General features: G+C 38.9%; 1 protein-coding gene across 3 annotated transcripts in view; it reads right to left on the minus strand.

Moving 5' to 3' along the window:
• Positions 1 to 24,541, minus strand: part of EFHC2 (EF-hand domain containing 2) — an 83,594-nt gene that overhangs the window by 32,948 nt on the left and 26,105 nt on the right. The window contains exons 1-4 of one of the 3 annotated variants that reach the window (XM_044442767.1): positions 18,983 to 19,080; positions 15,385 to 15,573; positions 12,049 to 12,199; positions 3,536 to 3,759 (exon numbers count right to left, since the gene is read on the minus strand). In XM_044442767.1, the coding sequence (XP_044298702.1) occupies positions 3,536 to 3,759; positions 12,049 to 12,199; positions 15,385 to 15,573; positions 18,983 to 19,024 (606 nt within the window). In that variant the 5' untranslated portion in view covers positions 19,025 to 19,080. Of the gene's footprint in view, positions 1 to 3,535; positions 3,760 to 12,048; positions 12,200 to 15,384; positions 15,574 to 18,788; positions 18,908 to 18,982; positions 19,081 to 24,541 lie in introns of those variants that run through there. The other 2 variants (XM_044442769.1, XM_044442768.1) reach the window with 2 other exon arrangements.

Below are 24,541 nucleotides of genomic sequence, written 5' to 3' on the forward strand. Positions count from 1 at the left end.
TACTGGCCTTCTAGTTCTTCTGGCTCATGCTACAGTGACTTTCAACAATTCATGACTTAATTTTTCCATTTTGGAATAAACATATATGAGAATATCATCTGACATCATAGCAGCTCAACTTATGGCTATAGGGAAGTCATAGTAGGGAAAATTTTGGGTGCTTTTTGCCTGTGCCTCTTCCAACTTATTTCCCTACCATTCACTTTCTTTAAACTCCACTTTCATATGTACCGCTCCAGAAAGTGCTCTTTTCCCACTTTCCATGAGTTTCAATCACCAGTCAATGCATCCCCCTTCTTCCTCTTCTTTTTCCTCTTTGCTTCCTTCTGTTATCCACCAATGATGTCCCATCTTTCATCTCCATATGCGCTGCTGGCTCCAATTCCACATTTCTCACATCTTTTGCCCAATTATTCCTTTCCTTTTTCATCTTACTTTCTCTTCCCTCATTCTACTGCCCTTCTTTTTCCTCAATAATCACTTGTTCCTTTCCCTGTTCCTCTTCACCATTTCCCCCCACCCCAAAGTTACTTTGGACTTTGCCAGATGAATTCTTCCTTTTCATTTCCTCTTTTGCATCCATCTTCAGTCCCCATGCTACAGTTCACTGTTGTCCCTCCAAGACCTTTCCACAATCCTTCACTTTCTTAGACACATACATTCACACATATTCCACATTCAATCTCCCCACCTCTCTGGTCTGCAGGACCTCTGCTTCCTTCCCTCTCCTGTAATATTCTGAAATATAATTCAGAACCCTTGTGATATGCACAATTTTCAGTCATGACCTGGAACCCTTTCTTGTCCACCTCCTCAGGAGAAGGGACTGCTATGTCCAACAAACTACTGAGCTCTCTATCCCCACTCCCCAGCTGCAAAAGATGCCCAGCCTCTAGCACAACATCTTCCCCACGAATTGGTAGACCAGGGCTTCCACCAGCACAAACTGTCAAACTTGTCCTTTTCTCCTATTAGGCTTGCCTCAGTTTGAACTGCCAATTCCTCCCCCAGACATTCCCTGACCTTGGTCTCCTGCCTGGACATGCTGAGATTCCACAACAATCTCATCCTCACTATCTGAGCTTGAGTTCCCACTGAACTGAGCAGCTGCTTGTGCCTGCACACCATAATACAAATAGAATATTCCTTCTATCACTAGCTTGTATCACAATGAGAATTTTCAGCATTCTTCTTGTTTCTCATAGAAACACCAACTTCAGTGCCATGCCTTGTGCCCATCTTTCCCTCAGGTTCTTGCTTCTACACCAAAAGTGTTCTGCTATGCCTTCTTTCTGTCACATAGCCATCCACTGGTGGGCTGTCAGCTCCCTACACACTGCTAATAATTCCTTCCTCTGCTTCTTTTCAATTAATCTTCAGTTTCCTTGCCTCCCTAGGATCTTAGCCTCTTTCCAACAATCCTGCAAACAGTATGCAACTCCTCCAGTATGTATGGTGAATCCAGAACATGGGACTACATTTTATATCTTCATCAGTTCAATCATATTGACTTGTATCACTTAAATATTTATGTGGTGAGGTTATCCTAAGTGTCAAGGATACTCTTAGGATTTCAAGGGACAATTAAAAAGTGGATGTTACGTATCAGTCGACCCTCAGGATGATTTGCTTGAGACCTTCCCCATAAAAATGTACACACCTCAAGGTTTAAGCTATTCTCTGTAAACCCTTCCCCAACCTGGTGGCCTTCAGAGGCATTTGGATTGCAATCCCCAGAATTCCCATGCAGCAGGGCAAATTCTGGGGGTTGCAGTCCAAACATGTCTGGAAGGTACATAGGTTGGGGAAGGTTGCTGTAAATGGTGTTTATAAGAACATGAGATGCATGTCTGCCAATTAGTAACATTTATTACTGAATTAATAAATATTTTAATCTTCAAAAAAGCACAGATCTGTATATATAACCAGTCGTGAAAAACTTTTGGGGAGCTTAAATTACAAGATGCAAAGACTTTTACCATAAATCAATTGAAAGGCCTCAAGGGGCTGCAAAATAATGTACAAATATAATGTACACTTTTGCCCAAAACTTTCAGATGATCACAGCTACAATCACACTGCTTTTCCAGGGAGATTTGGTATTGTTTTGAATGTTTTGACACCACTCTGGGTGCCATATTCATGGCAGAGAATGTAAATCATACATGTTAAATAAATAAATCTGCAGAAAAACAGTTTCAAAATCCTTTGCATATTCACTTAGAACTTAAGTCCTACTCTCTTCAGTAGAGCTTACTGCCAAGACACCAAATTCCAATACTAAAATATATTTGTGATGAACCTTGCCTTCCCCCCACCCCCATTTGTTGCTAGAAGCACCTCTGAACAAAGGACATGACCAGATATGACCAGGCATTTAGAAACCAAAAATCTGCACTGCTACAAATTTGAGGCTGGTTTTCTCCCTTCACATGCTATGACTCATCCCTTTAGAAGGTACCTGCAAGTATCACCTGGAGGATATATTAACTGGTCCACCCAGGATATTATTCATTGTTCCATTTGAATGTCCCTTTCTGGGAATTGCCCAGCCTTGGCAAAAAGGCACAGCATTTTCTCTCACTGGCTACCTGCACCCCTAATAAACCCTTTTGCCAAGTTACTCTTAGGATCCTAATTATCACAGCTTCATGTTTCTTTCTATTTTAGAGCAACTAATCATTTCTTTTTTTCCTGGCAGTTCCTTCTTGGTTGTTCAATAAATACATTTAGTTGAAGACAGTTGATTGAGTTCTTTGGTTAGGCTGGAAGTTGGCCCAATCCCATGTGTCTAGACCATTTGGTATGCATGGTAACCTGGTTTCTCAGGCATTTGAAGGGGCCTATTATACGTCATAAGTGAACTGGCCTGGATCCCCACATATTCAGGACATAAAAGGTTATTCAAGGACACAGGTAGTGGCATCAATTACTCCAAATTATAGACAAATGGTGTCTTGCAGCCTATCATACTTTGCAATGCTGGTGATGCAGACTTCCACATATCACCATATTAAAGGCATTTTTCCTACTTTTATAGCATTTGGTTTTCATTTGATTACTATGCAATGTTTATTTGCATACAAGATTAAGACTATCATATAATGCTTGGGATTTCACATAGCTGCTTAATGACTGCTAGTTACTATCTGAAGTGATGCACAAGACATTAAAAGCAGATTAAATCTGTACAATTTCATCCATCAACAGATGAACCAAGAGCATGAGTTTTCATTGATCTAAAACAGAAAATATGCAGTTACAAATTATGTTCAATTAGGGAAGCATGCAAAAATGTTTATTGTAACGTGTTATCTATTTATATAGGCCTTTTACTTGAACTATTCTGAATTTGTTTTTCTTCCAAAATAAAAAAGTATTTGTAAACAACTCTGCACTGGAAATTTCTCATATGAGAAGAGGTTTTTTTTTTTAATCCTTTATATTCTGTATAAAGATTTTGATTGATGTTGATGATGATGATGATTTTGCATTGCAACCAAGAGTTTCATCTACTAGCAGTTTTGCAACTAACCTTTTGACGTTCTTTGGTATAGGGATCATCTGGACGATTAACTGAAGGATTTATTCGAACTCCCATCTTCCTCAAAAAATTTTTGGTGAATTGGTCACAATCTATAATCTTATATCGTTGACCATAAAAGATGATATCTGTGTCGAGGTTGAAATAATCTATAGTATAGAACTGATCTTCATTAGGAGGCGGAAGTGGAATCCGATGACGCCGAAGAAGAGTTCCTGTGTTGAGGAAAAATACAGTAAATATTATTTGTTATTTACACCAGTGTTACTGATATGAAAAATGCCATTCTTCAGTGGAAAATTTGAGAACCCAAATGTGGTCTTAAGCTAAGCAGAAATTCCATCTTAACTTCCAAAACCAGTGAGGGCCAACGTACATTTGAAGAATCAATTATGGAGGCTCTTTCAGGCCTGTACCATGTCAGGCTACAGAAACAGAATCATGTTCCTGAATCCTTTATCCACCTACCCACACTCTTTCCACATATAAAATGAGCATGTTAGAGAATTTAGCCTAGCCTTCCTGACCTGGTATTTTCATTCATAAAGGTATGTTTATTTGGCTCTGAGAAGTGCATTCATGTATGCATTCTCTGGCCTTCCCCACAGTTGCATCCAATCTGTAGAACTCCCTGCTGCATGAAACTTTTGTTGCTTCATTTCTTGGTGCTTCATCAGCAAATCAAGACTTTTGTTAGGCAAACATTTGGCTTGCCTTCTGTTTGAGAGTGCTTAATCTCCCTGATGCATTGGGCTGTTTTGTTATGCATTTATTTATTTAAAGCATTTTTATACCATTCCTTTAGTCAAATGACTTTTAGTTTAGTTTTTAATTGAATAACTTGGTTTTAAACCACATTTTCCAAACTGTAATGTAACAGTGTAGTTCTCTACATGTGTGCTCTAAAGTAGCCCTAGCTAAATATGTATAGGATTGCTGTAACGTTGTCTCAAAGCACCTAACATTAAGAATAGAAAGTTGTTATTTAATCCAATAAATAAAGACACAAATAAAATTCCAATCATGAATAAAGGAAGGTTACATAAAATTTGTCCTACCTATCAAATGCAAGTAAAGTTTGGGGAGGGGTGTACTGTGGTGAGTTGGTTTGCACATAACAACCAACCACAGCTTATTTAACCAGTAAGTTGGTCAGCATCATGAAGAAGCAACCAAGCACACTGCTTCCTGCATAATAATATATGCAGTAATATATGCAATATATGCCCTCCTGCCCCCTGAGATCGGCAGCAGAGGCCCTCCTCCGGGAACCCTCCGTGAAGGATATTAGGAGGGTGAGTACTCGGAGGAGGGCTTTCTCCGCGGTGGCGCCCAACCTATGGAATGCGCTCCCCAGAGAGGTCTGCCTGGCGCCGTCGTTATTTGTTTTTCAGTGCCAGGCCAAGGCCTTTTTATTTAAACACTATTTTAATTGCAAAGGTTTATTTATTGATTTTAAACTAATCAGGCTGTTTCCACTATTTTATGTATTTTATTTATTCTATGTATTTTTTTTTGTATTTATAGGCAGGATTTTAATGATTGTAAGCCGCCCCAAGGCTTATGCGAAGGGGGCGGCATACAAGCTGTCTAAATAAATAAATAAATAATAAATGCATGCTTCTGTTTTGTATTCTGTTACAAAAGAATGCAGGAACACCCAATTCTTGGGCTGTACTCCATGACATGTGCACCCAGTAATCTGAGTTGCTGAGGGGAAAACAATCCAAAGTTTTAATCCAATGACAAAGCATAGATTAAAATTCTGGAACATGAATTCAAACATAGAGAGCATAACTCCAGGATGGGATAAAATAACCCATGGGCTGTCATTTCATGAGAACCAGGGCTGCATGAGTAGTGAGGAGATGGAGAAGGATATGAAGAATCACTTACCTTAATGATTTTGATATAACAACAACTCCTATATTACAGCTATTTATCAAATCTATTATACGTATCCAGAACATAATGAAATTATTATTAGAAGTTGCATACAAAAATGTAGATGAGGTATAAAATATGTATAAGATAGATGAAGTAAAAGGGTTTCCTCCCCTGCAGATTTTGCTTATGTGGTCCAGAGTTCTGGTTCAAGTACTGCATATTACATACCAGCATTTTCCATATTTATCCTTTTATGCACTTCTCAGCCACATCTCTACTGAAGTAACATTTATGGGGCAAACTGTTACCTCACTCCTCCCTCCCGCCAGCTTTATCGATCAGTCCTAGTACTTGCAAAACCTTGCAGATATATGAGCACCCTGTTTTCACTCTATGATAGGGAGCAAATAAATAACTTGCATTAAGTTGTATTAAGAGAATGATTGCCTGTGTTCCCAAAGGAAAATAACATTTGTGTTTGTGGAACATTAATGAGAAACATTAATGAGGTATTAAAATAGACTAATAGGTCATGCTTTAAGATCTCAACAGAAGTGCATTTCAGTTTCTAGGTAAGTAAGAATAAAGATATGAATGGTCAGAAAGTTGATCATTCATGCACTCTGTCAACAATATGTAAAGGAGCAAATCAATATTACTGGAAGTCTCAGAACTATCAAACAATAAATACTTATTTGGACAAGACATCAGCAGTAAGCCTCAAATTGGTATATAGTTTTGTAAAACTGCCTATGAGCAGATCTTAGTGAACAGGTATTCATACTGGCCTTCAATGCAATGGGATTAATTCAAAAGCTTCCAGAAAAATTGAAAACCCAACACAGTGGTCTATTATTGTTCTAAAAGAAAGCTTTGACATAGAAAATCAGCTTGCACTTAGTCTGTATTTTTGAGCAATATGTACTAAAATACAGTAAATCAGCAGACACTACACAAGATATTTGAATTCCTGGTGAATTCCACACATCATTTTTATCTGGGCTCAGGAAAAAAAATGGGGATGCTGAACTTCGTGACCACATCAAAACTTTTTGCTTAAAGACCTAGTTTAAGTTGCATTTTGTGAACCACTCCAGTGGTCTTAATATTGGATAGTATATTAATGTAAAAATAATTTAGTAATATTTTCTGAATGGCATTCATTATAAACATAGTATAGAAAGGTGTGTATATATGAAATTATGCAATTCAAAGGTGCATTGGAATCTTTACAATGGACAAGTCAAATTAAATCCCTTGATGATGTAACAAATCACAACAAGCTAACCTAGTTTTGTATATACCTTCCTGATCTCTGACCAAGAATGTAATTGTGGAACACAAAGATTATGTGAATAAAGGTACCAAGTGCTTGTTAAGTGCTTGTCCATCAAAACTATTAAAATCTTTCTACTGTTGGTCAGAGACTTGGTTTGCACGATCGTCTCAGTCTACTGTGGCTTGTCCATGGTGGGTTACAGCACCTACAGGTGCCAGGTTGCCAATTTAAGGCCCTGTCACTTCTCATGTTATCAACATCCAGCAGGGACGGCTAGTTCAGGTGGCTAGCAAACCTTCCCACAGCCCTTCACCAGGATTCTAGGTACTGTGTTAATCACCTCAACAAGCCAGCTTCATTCGGTTTGAATGACGGGAGGCGCTGCCCCCAACCAAGGTAATTATGCAAATCAACTGGCACGTGACTAGCCTGCACTGGTTAATTAACAAGCCACTACATGTGTGCAAAATGGAGCACAGGAATGGATACCTCTAACTGTGGACTGTATCTGTCATTTGTTAATTTCATGATGCTTTACTTCTTGGTCTTGTTCATTATATTTTAACTCACGCTTTAGCTGAATGAAGCTCTTACAGTGCTTCATTAGAATGCTCTTAGAATGAAGCTCTTAGAGTGGCTTCCAAACTTACGTTAGGCTTACAAAATTGGTTATTATACATATATATAGAGAGAGAACACTATAGTTTCCCCGCATAGGCACTTTAATGCTATTTGTTGAAACACTGCAATTCTGTAACCATCTAGAAGCAGAATGATAGCTGTGAATTGCAGATCATTTACTATAATACCATTTTCCCTACTAAAATGAACCACATGATAAAGGGGGAAATATCTGCTCTTGAAACTGACAAGGATCTCTCTGATGGCCCTAGAGAAAAGCAGATTTGGCACAAATCAGACCTGACTACTTAGTGATTTTCCTGTAGCAAGATTAAGAAGTAATACTTTTCTTTTGGGCAAACAGTTGTTCAAAGCTGTATACTGGGTGCCATGGTGTTGCATATATGACCTACAAATCTGATAGAGAGGTTCTTGCCCTAAAATAGGCTCAGTAACCATTAAAACCAATGCTGTTCTGGCCATGCTGTCTGCTCATTGACTTGGAACTAAGTCCTATAGTTTACAAATGAACCAAGCAAAACTTGTTTCTTGCCTGGCCATTCATTCCCATTCTCTTAATATACTTACCTTAAGCGTCAGTACTGCTTGTGATTATTTCCTTACTGGATGGTGCCCTTTGCCTCACAGCTGATGCAACTGCTGTGCCTGCCTACCTCTCTTTCCTGGTATTCTTCCTATACATATTTACTCAGAAAGAAGTCTAACTGAATTTCACTGGAATGAAATCCTATATAAATGTGCACAGATCACAGCCTGTGCTAATACATAGATTCCTGCTGTTGATAATCATGGCACGCTGCAGAGTCAGGAGATCATCTATAAGCTTGCCTAGGAAGGTGGAGTAATGATTGCAATTTGTCCTAGAAATTGCATTTTCTTTTCATTTAAACAACAACAACATGTACTGCTGTGCATTAGATAAAGGGGATAAAAGATAAAAGTGCCCCAGCAAAAGTCTATTAAAAATGACAAGGGAATGACATCACAGAACATGTAAAAACACCGCAAACAAAAAATGCAAGGACATCTCCAACCACATCATCAGCCCATTCCTCCTGCCAGAGACTTCAGATAGCACTTTGCTGGTCTACCCTGGACAGCTTGGAGAAGTCCGAAAAATTACCTAAAAACTGAGTCTTAAACAAGAAGACAACTCAAAAAACCTTGGGATGCAACAGTGTTGTTCGGATTCTCCATAATAAATGAAAGAAAAAGGACTGCAATTCTGGAGAAAAGAATTTCTGGTGAAAATGAAAAGAAGTAGAAGACACAGATATATTCACATTATCTCCTATTATAAGGAATGACAGATCTTTTATTATCTAATCCAGAATAATATAAATAGCTTAAATATAAAATATGAAACAGTCCAAAATCAAAGCAAGAATAGAATTTGCTCATTTGCTTATTATCAAGTTATTGAACAAATCTGTAACAAGATTCAAACCTAAATATGGCTTAAGTGGAATACTCTTTCTACACTTCACAGATGGAACTTGTTACAACAAGAGGCAACATCCATGACAAGAAAATATGGGAAAACAGTACATATTATACCAAATGTATGCAAACAGGAAGGTTCTGACAGCACATTAAATCAGAAAGATGAAGAGGCTATAATATACAGTTTGTTCACCACTGAAAGTATAATTAAGCATTTCAATGAGCCTCGAGTGCAATTACATAAACTTATTATCTGTAGAACAGAAAGGTGAAACTGCACTCATAGATTCTTGAACTAACTACTCAGAAAATTCTACCATTGAAAGGCTTACCTTGAAATATCCAGTGATAAAATTAAAATGGAAAAAATGTTTTCTGCAAATATGCCCATTTGCACCATGTCCAGAAATGGAAGAAAGAACTTATTTGATGGAAATCTTGTTCTACTCTTTGACAGTGATTTCATAGCTGCTTAATAGTACCTGAAAGTGCTCTGATGTTTCCCAGCAAACTGGTTCTTCTTGCATTTGTTCAGAAGTAATGATTGCTATAATGAGGCCTCCCCTAGTTCACAAGATGGGCGTTCCCATGTTGGCCATGGCTGGTATTTAGCAGAAAATCTATTTGCCATTGTCTGCATTACCAGATATCCAACACGTAACAGCATCAAAAAAGCAATGCACTATAACAATAAGCAAATTGTGGCCACTGCACCAAATCATAGGTTAACTAAGTAACCTACAATTTGTTACTGTGATGTGCAAATTGGTCCAAATTACTGATCTGTATCCAATGGTGGCCTTGATTTAGCAGAACTGCTTCTGCATGTTAGGGCGCCCACTTTTTTGGGGGGAAAGGGTTAAATTCCTTTCAAGATTCAGCCTGTTTTTACCAATCCCTTTCAAGCTCTAACAAGTTGCTTCTGCAGATCAGTGGACCCTCAGGAATTGAATAGGATTTGGCACAAAAATCAAGTATACTGCCTTAAATGAACACTAGCACTTTCTGTTAAGGCAAAGCCACCATTACATGCAGCTCATTCTAAACCTTACATCTATTCTCCACCTACTTTGCACAGAGTTAAATCAGAAGCATTTATATCTGCAAAGAAATAACATGATGTCAACTCGCAAAGATGGGAGGCAATAATGCCTTGCTCAAAAGACATTACCTCAGCGTCCATTTATTGAACAAACCTTAACAGCAGGCTAAATGGGGAAAATGCTGTTGCACAACATGTCACAGCGGACCAAAACTCTGAGATCCCTAAACAATTGTATCCATAAGCAAACTCTAGAAAAAAGTATGCATTGCGCACTTATTTTGCAACATGCAGACTACATTTCTCATTATACTTCCAGTAATTATTTCATAACATTTGTATCTCTTCTACACTCTCTCAATCCCAGGTTAGGTAAAAAGTGTGGAAGTTATTATTCCTATTATCTAACCCAGCAGCCTTCAAAAATGAGTTTATTCTGACAAGAAATTGAATGAAATTTTGCAGAAAACTTCCACTCCAAGGTCTGTGAAGCTATTCACTATCTAAACCTACTGAGGAAAAAGCAGTTTCTAAATAGTGGAACAAAAAAAAAAGATGATTTTGAAAACATTTTTCCAGTTCACCCAATAGCCTATATGCCCTATTGCCCTCTTCCAACAAGGGTAACTAGACTATGAGTACTCACAGAGCCAATTATTCAAAAGAATTTGGGAACATCGGGCGCCTTAAGACAATCAATGATTCATTGAAGCTGGAGGAAGTGACTGAGGCCTTCTGCGCCTGACTGCACTTTCCTTTTCATCCAGCTGGCCTTAGGGAAGCCTGCCAGCAGGCAGTGTCTTTCTCCCATTAAAACTGACTGACCTTGGGGAAGCTGGCCAACTCCTTCTTAACTGTGCTCTGGATTGTGGGATGTGGGCTAGACCAAAAACAAAAGTTAACCCTAAGGGACAGACATAACCTCTTTGTATCAGAGAACATCAGTTAGCCAAAGTTCAATTAACAAGAGATTACACAATACATGCAAGAATCTCCCCATACAGTATATCCAACATGGAAGGTTTCTTATTACCACTATGTTAATACATTCTGACTTTGAGAAGGAGATATTTTTATGTATATTTCCAGCACAACCATTTTCATTTTCTGTGCATTAGCATCTATCCTTATTTGATTCAAGGACATTTTGATCTGTTATTTCATTCTAGTCTATGGTTTAGTGCCCATCAAATTTACATGAACTTTGTCACTGTTTAAATTAATTTATATCTTGCACTTTTAAGGGTTTTTTTCCTTTTGGCCTTTAAAAACATTCCCTCTGACAGCAGAGGAAAAGGTTCTGAAGCTGGCATACCCCATTTACCAAGAGTTGGTGAAAAACTAACTTAGGATTGCCAGAGTTTGCAATACACACAAAGAATGAACATTTCTCTTCACATTTTGCCAAGTTTCACATAAAAGTCTTAATTCAGGCTGATTTAGAATCCCTAGAAACAGAACAGAGTTTCATATGCCCTATATGCAAGTCCTTGCAATAACACTCAGATTAGCCTAGAAGATACTGAAGTGGTTTCTGAACCACAGCTGCCTGCTAATTGAAACTGCTGGAATTCATGTTGTACCTGCACTTGATAGTGTACCTAATAGGTTAGTTCACATAATCACCAGAGCTCACTGTTCCTTATTTAATGTAGGCTGTTATACATAGCAGCAGCCATTCTGAAAATTCAGAATGGTCACAGAAGCTTAGTGCCCGGAGAACTTAATGTCATGGGGCAGCACATGGATGAACTGAATAAATAGGGGTCCGCCAAAGAGGTCCGCCTGGCGCCGTCGTTATTTGTTTTTTGGCGCCAGGCAAAGACCTTTTTATTCAAACGTCATTTTAACTGTTAATAGTATTTATTTATGTTATTGTTTGGCTAGGGCGACTTATTTTATATTGTTAACTTATTTTATATTGTTAATTTATATTATTTTAATTGATTTATGTTGTGAGCCGCCCCGAGGCTTCGGCGAATGGGGCGGCATAGAAATTTTCTAAATAAATAAAATAAATAATAAATAAATAAATAAAATGAACCCAGCACAGGGTGGGTTGCTATTGTGGTTAATTAACTACCCACAAACCAAAAGCAGCCCATTATTTTTGATTGAATGATACTATGTACGATTATATCAGGCAGGGAAACCATATACCTTAAAAAAAAAAAGGTCACAGAGGAGCAGAACATCTGTAAATAAAAATACCTTGTGGAATTCCACTATTCTTCACCTGGGGTTCAACTACCTGAATTGTGTCATCTTCCAGATAGAAATATATTTTACAGTGTCTTATTCTATACAGCTCTTGATTTTTGTCAGGAACTTCTTCATCAAAATAAGCATCAAATGACAATACCTATGCAAAAGCACAAACAATAAAAAATGAGCATATACTATGTTCTAAACAGAGATATAAAGGAAACAAAGCAATATAGCGAATCAAGGATGCATGTGAGAGTCAGATTTCAACACAGAGCTTTAGCTCTCAAATTATACTGTTGCACATTGTTCCTACTAGGACTTTACACTTACACCGTCTAGAATTTACAATTAATTTTCCAAATCCTCATATTAACATATATATTTAGCACAAACAGTATGAGAAAATTACTTAGAGAAGCAATTTAAGAGCATTATTGTTTGTTTCTACATTAATTCATGGATTTTAAGCATGCATCCATATACGATGGAAAAGATGGAAAGAATTCTGTATGTCCAGTTTATGCAAAAATCCTCCAAATAGTATTACAATTTTTCTAAAGTTGTTAAAAATTACTGTGCAGACTATATTGGAGTATATAATGATACTAGGGGTGGTGAAAGAGTAAAATACTACTTAGGTTCCACTTGTTGAATGACTAATAATTTTAAGAAAGAAATTACAGGACCTCGAAGAGGCAGCCATACTTTTCTGTTGTCAGTGCTGCTATTCTGTGGTCATACAGTGCTTTACAGAAAAATCTACCCCCTTTATTTTTCCACATTTTGTTTTGCTATAACCTAGAAGAAAGTGAGGTTGGGGAGAGAGAATAAGGAACAGATTTTTGTGTGAAAGGTTTTGGTTCAATTAAATTTCTCAGAAGCATCCTGTTCCTTAACTCTACTATATTTATATCTGCCCTGATATATTTTGCACTAGATTCTGGTTACAGAACTCTAAGGGTCAGCGAATGGGGACAAGGTTCAGGTTCTAAAAGCCTGAAGTTGCCCACTTGTGCTCTGAAAAAACCAAAATATAGATAAGAGAGACTAGGCAAAGGGCTAAAAGCCAATATGGAAAAAGCTAGGAGAAACAAAATGTAGCACCTAACAGAACTCCTCTAGTGATCAGGTCAGCCTCAGCCACCAAAGGCTGTTCAAGCAAAACAACCATCAGTGCTTGTGAACAATATTTCATATGAATAATATTATGTTTTTCTGTTACATTTAGGAATCCTGGTGGACATTGTTATGCCAGTACTATGGATAAGCTAAGAGAAAGGCTTGCATAAGTTCACCCACTGAGTTTGTGGGTGAAACAAGTACAATGCTATGACTAAATCTGTTTTTAATTGTCAAGAAAGGTCATATGATAAACAATTCTCAAAGGCTCTGCCAATATCTGCTGTACACTCTTGAAGAAAGGAAAGGAAGTTGAGCATTAGGGTACAGAAGAAAATGGAAGTCTCTCTAAAGACAGGATCCATAATTGTGTGTTCCTATTTCTGTTTTGAAAAATAAACATGAAGGGAAGGAAGCCAAGAAATGACCAGAGTTGTGTTAAGCATCTTTATAAAAGTCAATCACATGAATATAGGGAACTATCAACTTCCCTAGTCAAAAAACTGGGAGCTCTGTGGGATCTCACAATTAAGTCTAACCCATCTGATATTTGAGATACACAGCTCTGTTCATTTCTGGCTTGTACCATTTCCATTGGGCAATCTATTCTTGAAAACAGGTCCAAGCCTCACATTGTTTGGGAGGTTAATCCCACTGAACACGGTAATATTTATTTTTTTAATAAACATACACATGATCAGAAAGGAAGAAATCCTTTAGCATGCCTTAATGAAAGGATGCCCAAGCTGCTCTGCTACCAGGACAAAGTGCCAGCAGCCATGGGGGCAAGAGAAAGTAATGCAGGTAATGTCTTGTCTGAAGTTGTCCTTAGTGAGCAGATTTAACTCCTAATTAGATAGGCTGTACACAGACAAACACTGATTGTGCAGATAACACTACAAATATCAAAAAGGAACAGTTTTAATCCTCAGCAAGAAGAATTTTCAGATTAGCAGGGAAAGAAGCACTACTGATTAAACATTCAGATTCCTAAACTGTCGGTTTTCCCATTTCTTGCAAGCATATACTTCTGCAACAAAATCTCACCAGCAGGCTGGTATTTGACTGCAATGGGATGCATGTGTGCATATACATGCACATACTAATGCTTTATCCCTTTTCTTTAAATAAAATTAGCAGATATGTCTAAAAGACAGGATTTGGGGTTGAGAGAGAAAGAGGAAACAGAGATTAGCCAAATTGTACGGAACACTCTGGAACTTGCATTATGTTTGGCTAGCTCGGACAGTATAATTTGATGAACAAATTTTACAAGGGAATTTTTCAAGCATTAATTGTCCCCTATGTGACTTAACTATTTACCAACTTAATCTGCAGTCCAGTTAACTAATTGTACTTGGACTGATGTTGATTCTGCCCCACTGGTTTTCACAGACTGGGAAATTATTTAAATACAAGGCACTTTGTAAATTGTGCTGCAAGTATTACCTTCTTTAGCAAGGATTACAATGGAAAAAAGAGCAGTATTTTATGTATTAAGTGCAATATATTCACACCCTCACCTATTGAGCTTAAGTCTATGTTTTAAATTTTCAAGCATCTACAGAACAGGGGCAAAAAAACCTTTTAAAAATGTCACCCTTCTATGAACTGCATATTTTAAAATGCTGGAATATTAAGCCCTTAAACTAAGTATTCCAACAGTACAATCCTATACACCCAGGTAAATGAGTAGCTTTAGATGACATGAGAATGACAGACCAAAACCTGCAATTAATGCAGCCAGTGTGTAAATGAACCTACAATGATTCCTTTAGGTAGATCGTTATTATCCTGAGTTTGTAAATGATGGGCCAAGACTGAGAAGCAGTGGTGTGCTTAAGACTATTAAATTCATTAATAGCTAAGGTAACATTTAAACTGGGGGCTTACAAGCTCCAACTCTTAGCTATGATGCTAAGGGCACAACCTTATGCAAGTCTGGACATGGCTGGGCATGCTACAGCATGCTGGGGTTTGCAGGTCTTTCTCTCTCTCAATTTGCATAGGATTGCACATTAAATTAGTCCCTGGACTATCTCTTCTGATTGTCCAGAAGGCTGGCTTCAACCCTTCAAAGAGGCTTTTTTGAAGACAACATGGGATGGGGGAGGGGGACTTTCATGAACTTTCTTTGATCAACTTCTCTTAGGATTCAAGGCAATGGACAAAGTAGGATAAAATGCAGCCAACCAACCAAACGAATTGAACTCAATGTACCTGTTTATCAAATGCTATCCAGGAAGGTGCATCACACCCAACACCTCTAGGAAAAACACTATACTTCGGTTTCAGCTTTTGTCCAAGCAAAGGTTCACCTCCTATTCCGGGCTTGTCTTCGCCCACCAACATAGAAACCTTATTGCAATAACTCCAGTGTTGCGATTTATGGAATTTGTCTTTCCCTAGCTGAAATAAAGATGAATTAAATAACCATTTTAGAAAACAAAATATGTAATAACATCTTTAAAGTGGCAAGTATAAGAATTAAAATAATTAGTGCTTTTCAAAATCTGAAAAACAGTGTTAATCTTGAAAAAATAATGCCAAAGCAACTTTAAACCAATTTTAATTTCTCTACAAAGAATGATGCTTTGGACAAATCTGCTGAACAATTCATCTACTTCCTGGGTGTAAATGAAAATTAATGGAGCTGTACCCTTGGCAAAAATAGAGGAAATGAATACAAACATCAAATGCTGTACACATTTATGTTGGAAATAGGAGCAGTATACTGAAATCTATAGTACTAAGGAAATTTGGGACTGCTAAATACTAGCGCCCAACTCTATTGCCATTGAAGTTTTGCATATTCTCAAGAACCTATTCACAACCAATAAAATTATGGGAATCTTATTCATAACTGCAAAGAGGGAATTTGCACCAGAGCTAAAACTGGCAAAGCTTGAAGTAAAATTTCTTCACCACCACCAGTTCAGCAAAGGAGCGTTCAAACTTTCCCTTCATTTTAGCTCAAGTTGTGAAATTAGTTCTCCATACTTTGCTTTTAACCGGCTTACAGTATGTTAAGCATATTTAGTGTTGGCCACTTATTTCCTCTTTTTGAAAGAGTCCATGTAGGGGTCCAATATAGATCAGGATGAAGAGTTTCTTTATTGCAATAGCACTTTTGAAAGCTAATAACCATAGAGGAGGGGCAATTTTCAGCATGAAATCAGTTCAGGGAGGAAAGGATTAAAATCTTCCTCCAGGCATATCACTGCTCCTACCATGATCTATATGGGCGCTTTCCTAGATAAATAATGGTGCCAGCACTAAGCCTGCTGTAGTTTGACCCTTACTTTTAGTTTCTTTGAAATGCCCTCTTTGCAGCCCTTTTGTGTGCTTCGGTGCATATGATTAACTTACAAAAGGCAAGGAACATGAATCAGCATGATAATCCTCATGCTCAACAGCAAAGTTGACTCCCTGTCCACTACATCTGAACTGGATTTGCAATACTTCCTTTTAAACAGCACTTGCAAAACTATTCTACAAGAGTAAGAAGTGGCAGGGGGCTTTGACCTCATTATCTAGAGAAACCCTTAAGCCGAAATTTATAGAGGAAATTGAAATTGAGTACTGAAATACCAAAGAATTCACTGAACAGAAAGGGGGGTTTGCTTCAGTAGGTTAAGCTTACTAGCCAGTGAGGGTACAGGAGGGGAAAAGTCAGTAAGAGTTGTATCCATAATAATTTTGGAGATGACAGAAGTGAAAAATAAGGAAAATGGGAGCAAATAAGAAGGCAAGAGTAGCCACATTAGGAGGCCAAGATATATGCCTATGAGGCAGCCTCCCTCCAAAAGAATGCAATGGAGAGACCCCTCCCTTTGCACTTTGACAGGGCAGGCATATGCCTTTAATTCAGTCCCCTGCATAAGGTTACCTGAAGACTTCACTGTATTTCCTGGGAAAAAAAAGACTTCAGTACTGTCTTTTTGAACACACACAAAGCTGGGTTCTTTCACTAGTTGTTAAGGAGCAAGTGTTCTCATGCATCATAAAACTGGCTAAAATCAGTTCATCACTTAACTAGGAATCGTGATTGATTGTTAACAAATCTGGAGGAGGCAAAGGGCATTTACTGGACTATTCTCCTTCCAACAAAAGCCTCTGCACACTCATAAAAAGTACCCGAATATTACATTTCCCCGGTTACTTGTGTGCATCATCTCATATGCAGAGGCATATTGCATCTGTATGTGGAGGTGGGATCCCAAAGCCATTCATTCATAGGGTGGCCATAAGTTGGAGATGAATTGATGGCACATAACAACAAACAACAAAGGAAAGATGGTAAACTCTGCCAAGCTAACAATCCATCACCAGGGTGCCTGTGGAAACACATGCAAACACCTACCAATTCCTTACAATGCATGCTGCTAAGCAGATATAATAAGAGATATAATAACAGTCTGTTAGAAAGAATTTAGAAAAGCAACATTTCTTCCAAAACTTCTTCCAATGAACTTCAGGAAAAAAGTGACAATAAATACTCAGAACAATCAATATCCAGAACTGAAGTTTACAGGCAAAACAGAAGAGTTTAAAATTAGTCCTTACTGAATGGATTAATTACATACTCCTGGAAATAATTACCGTACTGCTAAGTCTTTATCTCAAGATATAGTCCTGGGCCCATCTTTTAATACATTTTGGAGCTGTCCTTGAAGATTGCATGACGCACTCCCATTGGTAATAATGCAACTCGGTTGCTTTTTTTAAAAAATGGAATGTCATTCATACTTAAGGTAAATAACAGACAATCTACACCCTCCAGATGTTTTAGACTACAACACACACCAGCCCAGACCAGCAACCACACTGGTGGGAGCTTATGGGAAGTGGAGTCCAAAACAGCTGGAGGACACCATGCTGCTTATCTCATATTAATACATAAAGGATCTCAGGCAACCAGACTAGAAAGACCATTGCCTGTGATATTGGAGTAGTAGTGCCAGTCAGTGTGTACAGACTCAGGTCTGGAAAATGCGGCTGCCCAGGTGTTGTTAAGACTGCAATTCCTATCCCCTTCAGCATTTGCCAGCCTTGACAGCGCTAAAGGCTGGTGAGAACTACAGTTCAATATCATCTGGAGGGCCATACACTCCCCTTCCCTGGTATCAATGGACAAGAAAACTATAGAGATTTGCCTGGATAGAGGGAAACTTACTGAATAAAAGAGGAAGTCATGTGCAATGAGAAAAGGAATACTTTAAGTTAAGGAGGGGTGAGCTGTGAAAGAAAGCAATGAATAGGCAACTCCTCTTCTACTCTTGCTCTCCCCTCATCTTCCCACTTTGCACCTTCCAAGTGTGCACACCCCTGACTCACATTTGTTGAAATGAAAGGATCTCAACGTGAGATTTCAGTCCCTTTGCTAAGCAGGCCAGACCCAGCTTCATGATGAAACCAGGAATTCGAGAAAGGAGTTCTACAATATATGATAGCCTTACAGAAGTTTTGGACCCGAACTGAAGAGGGAATGGACATGTTCCGCAAAATTGAAAAAGGGTTGGACTACAGCTCCCATAATTCCTACAACAGCTATGTTGGCTGGGGATTGTGGGAGCTATAGTCCAACTCAGCCAGAGGCACAACGTAGGGGAAAGCTGTAATACCTGTGGGTTTGGTTTGTGGTAGAAAGGGATAGCATTTGTTGCTTATCTGGAGCCGGTTTCCCCCACACGGTCTCCATTCACACGCACACGTGGAGAAGCACCCGCGAGGAAGGCTGTGAAAACTGAGGGGCGGGGAAGACACATCCACTCGGGGAGCCCCGGAGGGCGGCGGGAACCAAGCCAACGCCACTTACATTCCTGTTGAACGAGTACCCGGGCAACAGCGGTAGCGCCATGAGTGCGCCGGTCCCGCCGCCTCGGGGCTGGTGTTGCTGCCCGAACCCGGCCGGTCGCCCTCCGCGCTGCCCAGGCCAGAGGAAGCCCCGGCGCGCTGTTTGCACTCCGGTTGCCTGGAGACCCCCGTTTGACGTCACAGAGGACGGCGGGGAATGGCTCGATCACTACGCCCCTACTCTCGGCTGCCCCCTTCAGGCATGAGGTGCTCGCTACAAGCGCTGCTGCCAAAAGCCGCCTTTCGTCGCTGCGAGCCAGCGGGGCATCGGCCAACCTCTTGGTTTTGCCTTGCAGTGTTCCAGCCGCACGACCGTCACTAGCCGCAGCGTTAGAATTGGCCTCTCACCGTTGCTGGCTAACAATACACCTCTCCGTTTGAATAGTAGGTGCCTTATTTTTTACTCTAGAGTGGACGTAGAAGGCTGGATCCTGATTTTAAAAGCACGAAATCCCCCACACAGAAGCTCCGGGTCGGGGCCGCGCACTGGCTCAAGAGTAAAATTAATCCTGCACTACTTTGACCTACGCAGAGCAAAGGTAGCTCTTACGGCCTTAAGCAAAAATCCCCAAATCCACACTGGTGTAATACTTTTATCGAGCAACCCAACGTTAACGAAAAATGCGCGCTCTTTCACGTTCTCCAATCTCTTCATCAGACAAGTTACAAAAAGTAGGTTGTGGGAAAGCTTTGGTAAACGTCAGGTCGGAACAAAAATCGTATTACACTAATATGGAAGTTTATACTTGGAAAGGACTCCTCTTTTTCGTCGTATATTGGCAGGGAGTGGGTGGAGCAGGGAACTTTTGCTATAGAAGCGCACATATGCGGGTTTCATAAGGCCAGTTGAGATATGCACAGTACTGTTACCACATAAATTAATGCTGTTTCCTGACCTTTGGATTTGTCCTGTCCTGAGAACTCTCCAAGTGTTACCTTCTCTACAGACAGGAGACATCTCAAATATTATACAATCTGCCATTTTGGCTCAGAACTCATTTCTGTGCCATTAATTCTATCAACGTTAAAGTCCATCGAGATAACTAGTAGTTGCTGCTGCTGCTGCTGCTGCTGCTTAATCCCATTCCAGATGTTAGTTACTGTAGTACTTCTAAGAAGTTTAAGTTATCGTCAATGAGTACCAATGTGGTTTAATGACTAAATGATTGAACAGTGTCTGGGTTCTGCTCCCCACTCAGCCATGAAGCTGACTGGGTGACTGGGAGGATCAGTCATTGACTTTTGGCCTAACAAACCTCAAAGAGCTGTCATGAGGATAAAATGGAGCAAAGGTTTATGCAAGTCACCATTTGTTCCTTGCAAAAGGGAAAAAAGATAGAGTATATTAATAAATGAAATTAGTTGCTGGTGCTATGAATGGTCACTGTGCATATTGAATCTGCAATTTCTGTGCCCCCTCTTCTTGGAGCAAATCCTACTTGAAATCAGTAGCACTTAGCTGAATAGACATCCACAGGGGATGCACTCTTAAGTTTATGCATAATTATTGCAGGTTGTTCTGCTTTTCATTTCTATGTGTAATTGTTGGAGGTTGTTTTGCATTTCATTTCTATCCAACCTTACTGTTTTCCATTTTTCTCTATGCCTCTATGTGTACCTGCCAAGTGAGAATAATAATTTACACATCTAATTAAATAGATTCTAATCCACACAACAGCTTATTTAAACCATAACACATTTATTAGTTTCAAAAATGACTCAAGATTTGCTTTTGAATAGACTTCCATGTCAAGTGCCTAGCTAAAGGAGTGTAACATTTGGGACTGTTAATGTCAAACTGTCCCAACATCTTTTTTAAAAACATATGTTTTTAAAATTGTTCCTTTTTCTCATTGGTTTAATTTCAGGTCTTGCTCAAAGTAGCCTCAGTTATAAGCCAAGTTAGACCATGGATCAAATTTACATGTACGTTGGTATTTTCTATAACTTCTCTTATTAGATAATTGTATTTTGTCAGCTTTATCCCAAAATATTTTTGACTGCACAAAAATCAGTTTCCTTTTAACAATTTGAAAAATGTGTTCTGTCACCTATCAGAAGAAATTAAGGACCTTTTCTTTTGTCAGCATCTTAAGTAAATTGCAAGTAAAATTGCAAAAACCATCATTGCAACTCTTAACATTCTGCAAAAACATGTTATTTGCAAAGGTCCATATGCTTTGTCTATATCGATGTACAAAAGGGGAACAGAGAGTTCCAAAGGATCTCAGCTGTGCACAGGATTTATTTTCTTTTTCCCTTCAAATCCACCTTTTGCCTTTGCCTCTACAGGCTTGTTTTTACTAGAAACGTTAGCAAGGACACAACTTATTTATAAGCCATTGTGATATGAAGCATGACTCAGTAGCCACGTTCCATATTTTTTCTAGGAAGAATAATCTGTATTGGATCTAACCCCCTAGCCAGTTGACAAAGTGCAAATCATAGTTTCTACCCATCTTTATTAGCTTCTATTTCCTGTTTCATTCAAAAACCTAATGGCAAAGTCCAATGAGATGGCCTCTTTTGCCTATTAACTGAAAACATGCCTTCTCCTGTTTTTCAATCTCTCAGTTCCAGTTGTTTGATTCAGAAACTACATCAGATCAAGGATGGAAACCATTATTTTTTTACACATGAGTTTATTTATTTATTTAAAACATTTTTATGCCGCCCCCATCGCAACAAAGCCTTGGGGCGGCTCACAAAGAATTCTTCTGGTTGTATTACCAGTACTTTTGTTAGCTGGTGAAAGTAAACCAGTAAGAGAGAGATTCCAGCCACTAATTGTCTACAAAAAAGGCAAAAGACTGAAGTAGCTGAGAAAAATGCAGCCAAAACTCACAGCTGACTAAAATAGGCATTGCATAGAAGAGTTTAGATGGCAGAATCCTCACCTATTCAAGGAATGTGTGAAAAATGTTGCAGGCACATGAGCTAATATGGACCCACCATCTATAATGGTATAATTATTATTATATTGCCTTTATAGTTCATGTGTTCCTTTTGCAAGGAACCCAAGGTTCCTTTCAAGGCTCGCCTCTTGCAACAACAGCCCTATGAGATAGGTTAGGTGGAGGGTTTGTGACTAGCTTAAAGTCACCTATTGAGCATCATGGCTGAGTAGGGACTAGAACCCAGATCTCCTGAGTACCAGTCCAACATTCCAATCTCTAGGCTACAATGGCATAGCGTGAGAAAGGCACGGGCAGTACCTACCAATGCATGTGCTTAGAGACCCTCTAAGTGGAATGTATACAGGGGCCTTTCTCAACATGCTGAACATGAAGGTAGCAGAGAGGCGCAGCTAGCACAAATGGCCCTATAATCCACCTAACATATTATTCAGGGAGATGTCATCTGATCCCCACTTTCTCAGTCAGTACTTGATGACTCGCCAAGCAAGGTTTGAACTTAATTCACTGGCTTTTATTGCATTTGAGATGAGGTCAAGTACTGTAATGTGAAAAATAGCCTCTGGGGTCTCTGGTCTAGGATGGCAGAAATATGTCATCAGTTGATTCTGCAGTAATCAAAGCAGTAAACATGCATGTACAAACCAAACCTGATGAAATTTTACAACCAAACTATTGACAATGGTGCTTCCCCAATGATGGGAACTGTGGATCAATGCCTGAGAACTATATAGAGTACAGTACAGTATAAGCAACTTTTTTGGACCCATTGGCACATTTGACTTTTTTCTGTTCTCAAAGGTGCATTAGTACCAGGAGTAAGCCACTGTGTAACTAGTGTGACGTCCCCGTTCTCTTCCCTGTGTTATGCTTTAATATAAAGATACCAATTCTTGTTCGGTAACAATGAATTCAGCAGTAGCTTTTGTCCATACTGAGTTGCTACCATTATTTCTTCACAATCCCTCCTCACTTATTATCATCTCAGCGCAGTTAGACCTATTTCATGCCTAGCCTTTCAGCCTGTGAGAGCATTTTATCTTAGTGTCGACTTTGTACAATTTCTATGTGAGAGCATCACCCTCAGTTCATTTTCAATCCAGAGTTAAATTCTCATTTCCTTTCAAAAGGAGACCAACTTTAAAAAGTCTCTTTCCACACTATGTTTTCTTGGGGCTTGTATTTGATTGTCAAACTTGATGTTAGAATGAAAGTAAATTCAAGTTCATTCAAAAGATGAATCATTTTATCTCAATTATATTAAATGAATAGTTTTATAAAGGGCACAGACCTGAGGATGATAATAATGCATCTCACATGAATTTTGATTTACTATCAGCGGTGCTTAGTAAATGTCATACATGATTGCATTAAACAGCAACTAATAATCTTTCTGTATATCCTTTGTGCTTACAATAATTTCTTTTTCCTTTTACCTATCAAGACCTGTCAAATAGCTCTGTATCTTTCTCAATATATGTATGTTAACTCTCTTCCAATAAGCCAATCCTATGCACTCAGTATGTATCCAGAACACTCTACTGCAAGTTATTTTAAAAACTGGTAGACTCACAGGATAGGTGTAGTATTTTGTTCTTGCTTCACTTCTTCCTTGAAAAGAGGTTTTTGAGCAATCCCAAGCCAAATACTAGGGTGATTCCAGATTAGGGTTTGATCGTGCAATCACCTTGCCTGAGTCGCAGAATTTTAGGCAAGTCCAGACAGTCATTTTCATTTTCCATTTGTAACCCTCCCATGTTTCCCCCAACTTTTCTTCCACCTTTCTTTTTTTAACCACACAAAAATCCATTCATAAGTATATGTTAATAGCTGCACAATGACTGCTGGCACAGAGACCATCATTCTGCAACACCCCAAATCAGAAATGCTTTGATACACATTCTGAGGACAGGCTGAAAGCCGTACGCTTAGCTCTATCTAATTAGTGTTGAAGCATGATTGAAACATACTGAACTGTTTATGAGAACAAAATGTACCTCTTGTCAGTCCAGTCCATGGCTGTAAAAACAGTGTTATCACAGGATATGGCATTATGCCTTTGTTGCAGGAATATATGACAAGTTGAAATGGGAAAACCTGGGTTTATGACTGGGAAGCCAAACATCATAAAACCATCATATTAAAGACTTGACTTGGATGAGCAATTTATGCTTATATGCATAAATTTATAAATTATATTCTTGTGTTTATACATCCAAGCATGTACATATTTGGATGTATAATTTAAGGATTGATGGGGTATGTCTGAGTGGAAAATGGGGTAAAAATAAACTCATGTGCTTTCAAAGAGCCTCATATATGTATACAAATGCTTTCCAGGCCTCTCTCAGTATGAAATGGAAAGGGGGAGGGGAACCCCCCCTCCACAATAAGAGATGCATACAGAAAAGCCACTTTATACAAAACTGTAGATCCATTGCCAACTGTTCCAGCAGCTAAAACCTAGCACACAGCCACTGCTCATATTGCATCCATCCCCCTCAGTGGCATTAACTGCCAGTCACATGTATGGGATCAGCAGAAGGCCAACATCCTTTTGCTTATGTATTGAATGTGACATATATATTAACTGCACTGTAGAACCC

Source organism: Varanus komodoensis, unplaced genomic scaffold (genome assembly GCF_004798865.1).
Source record: "Varanus komodoensis strain SLA01 unplaced genomic scaffold, ASM479886v1 scaffold4, whole genome shotgun sequence".
Lineage (NCBI taxonomy): Eukaryota > Metazoa > Chordata > Lepidosauria > Squamata > Varanidae > Varanus > Varanus komodoensis.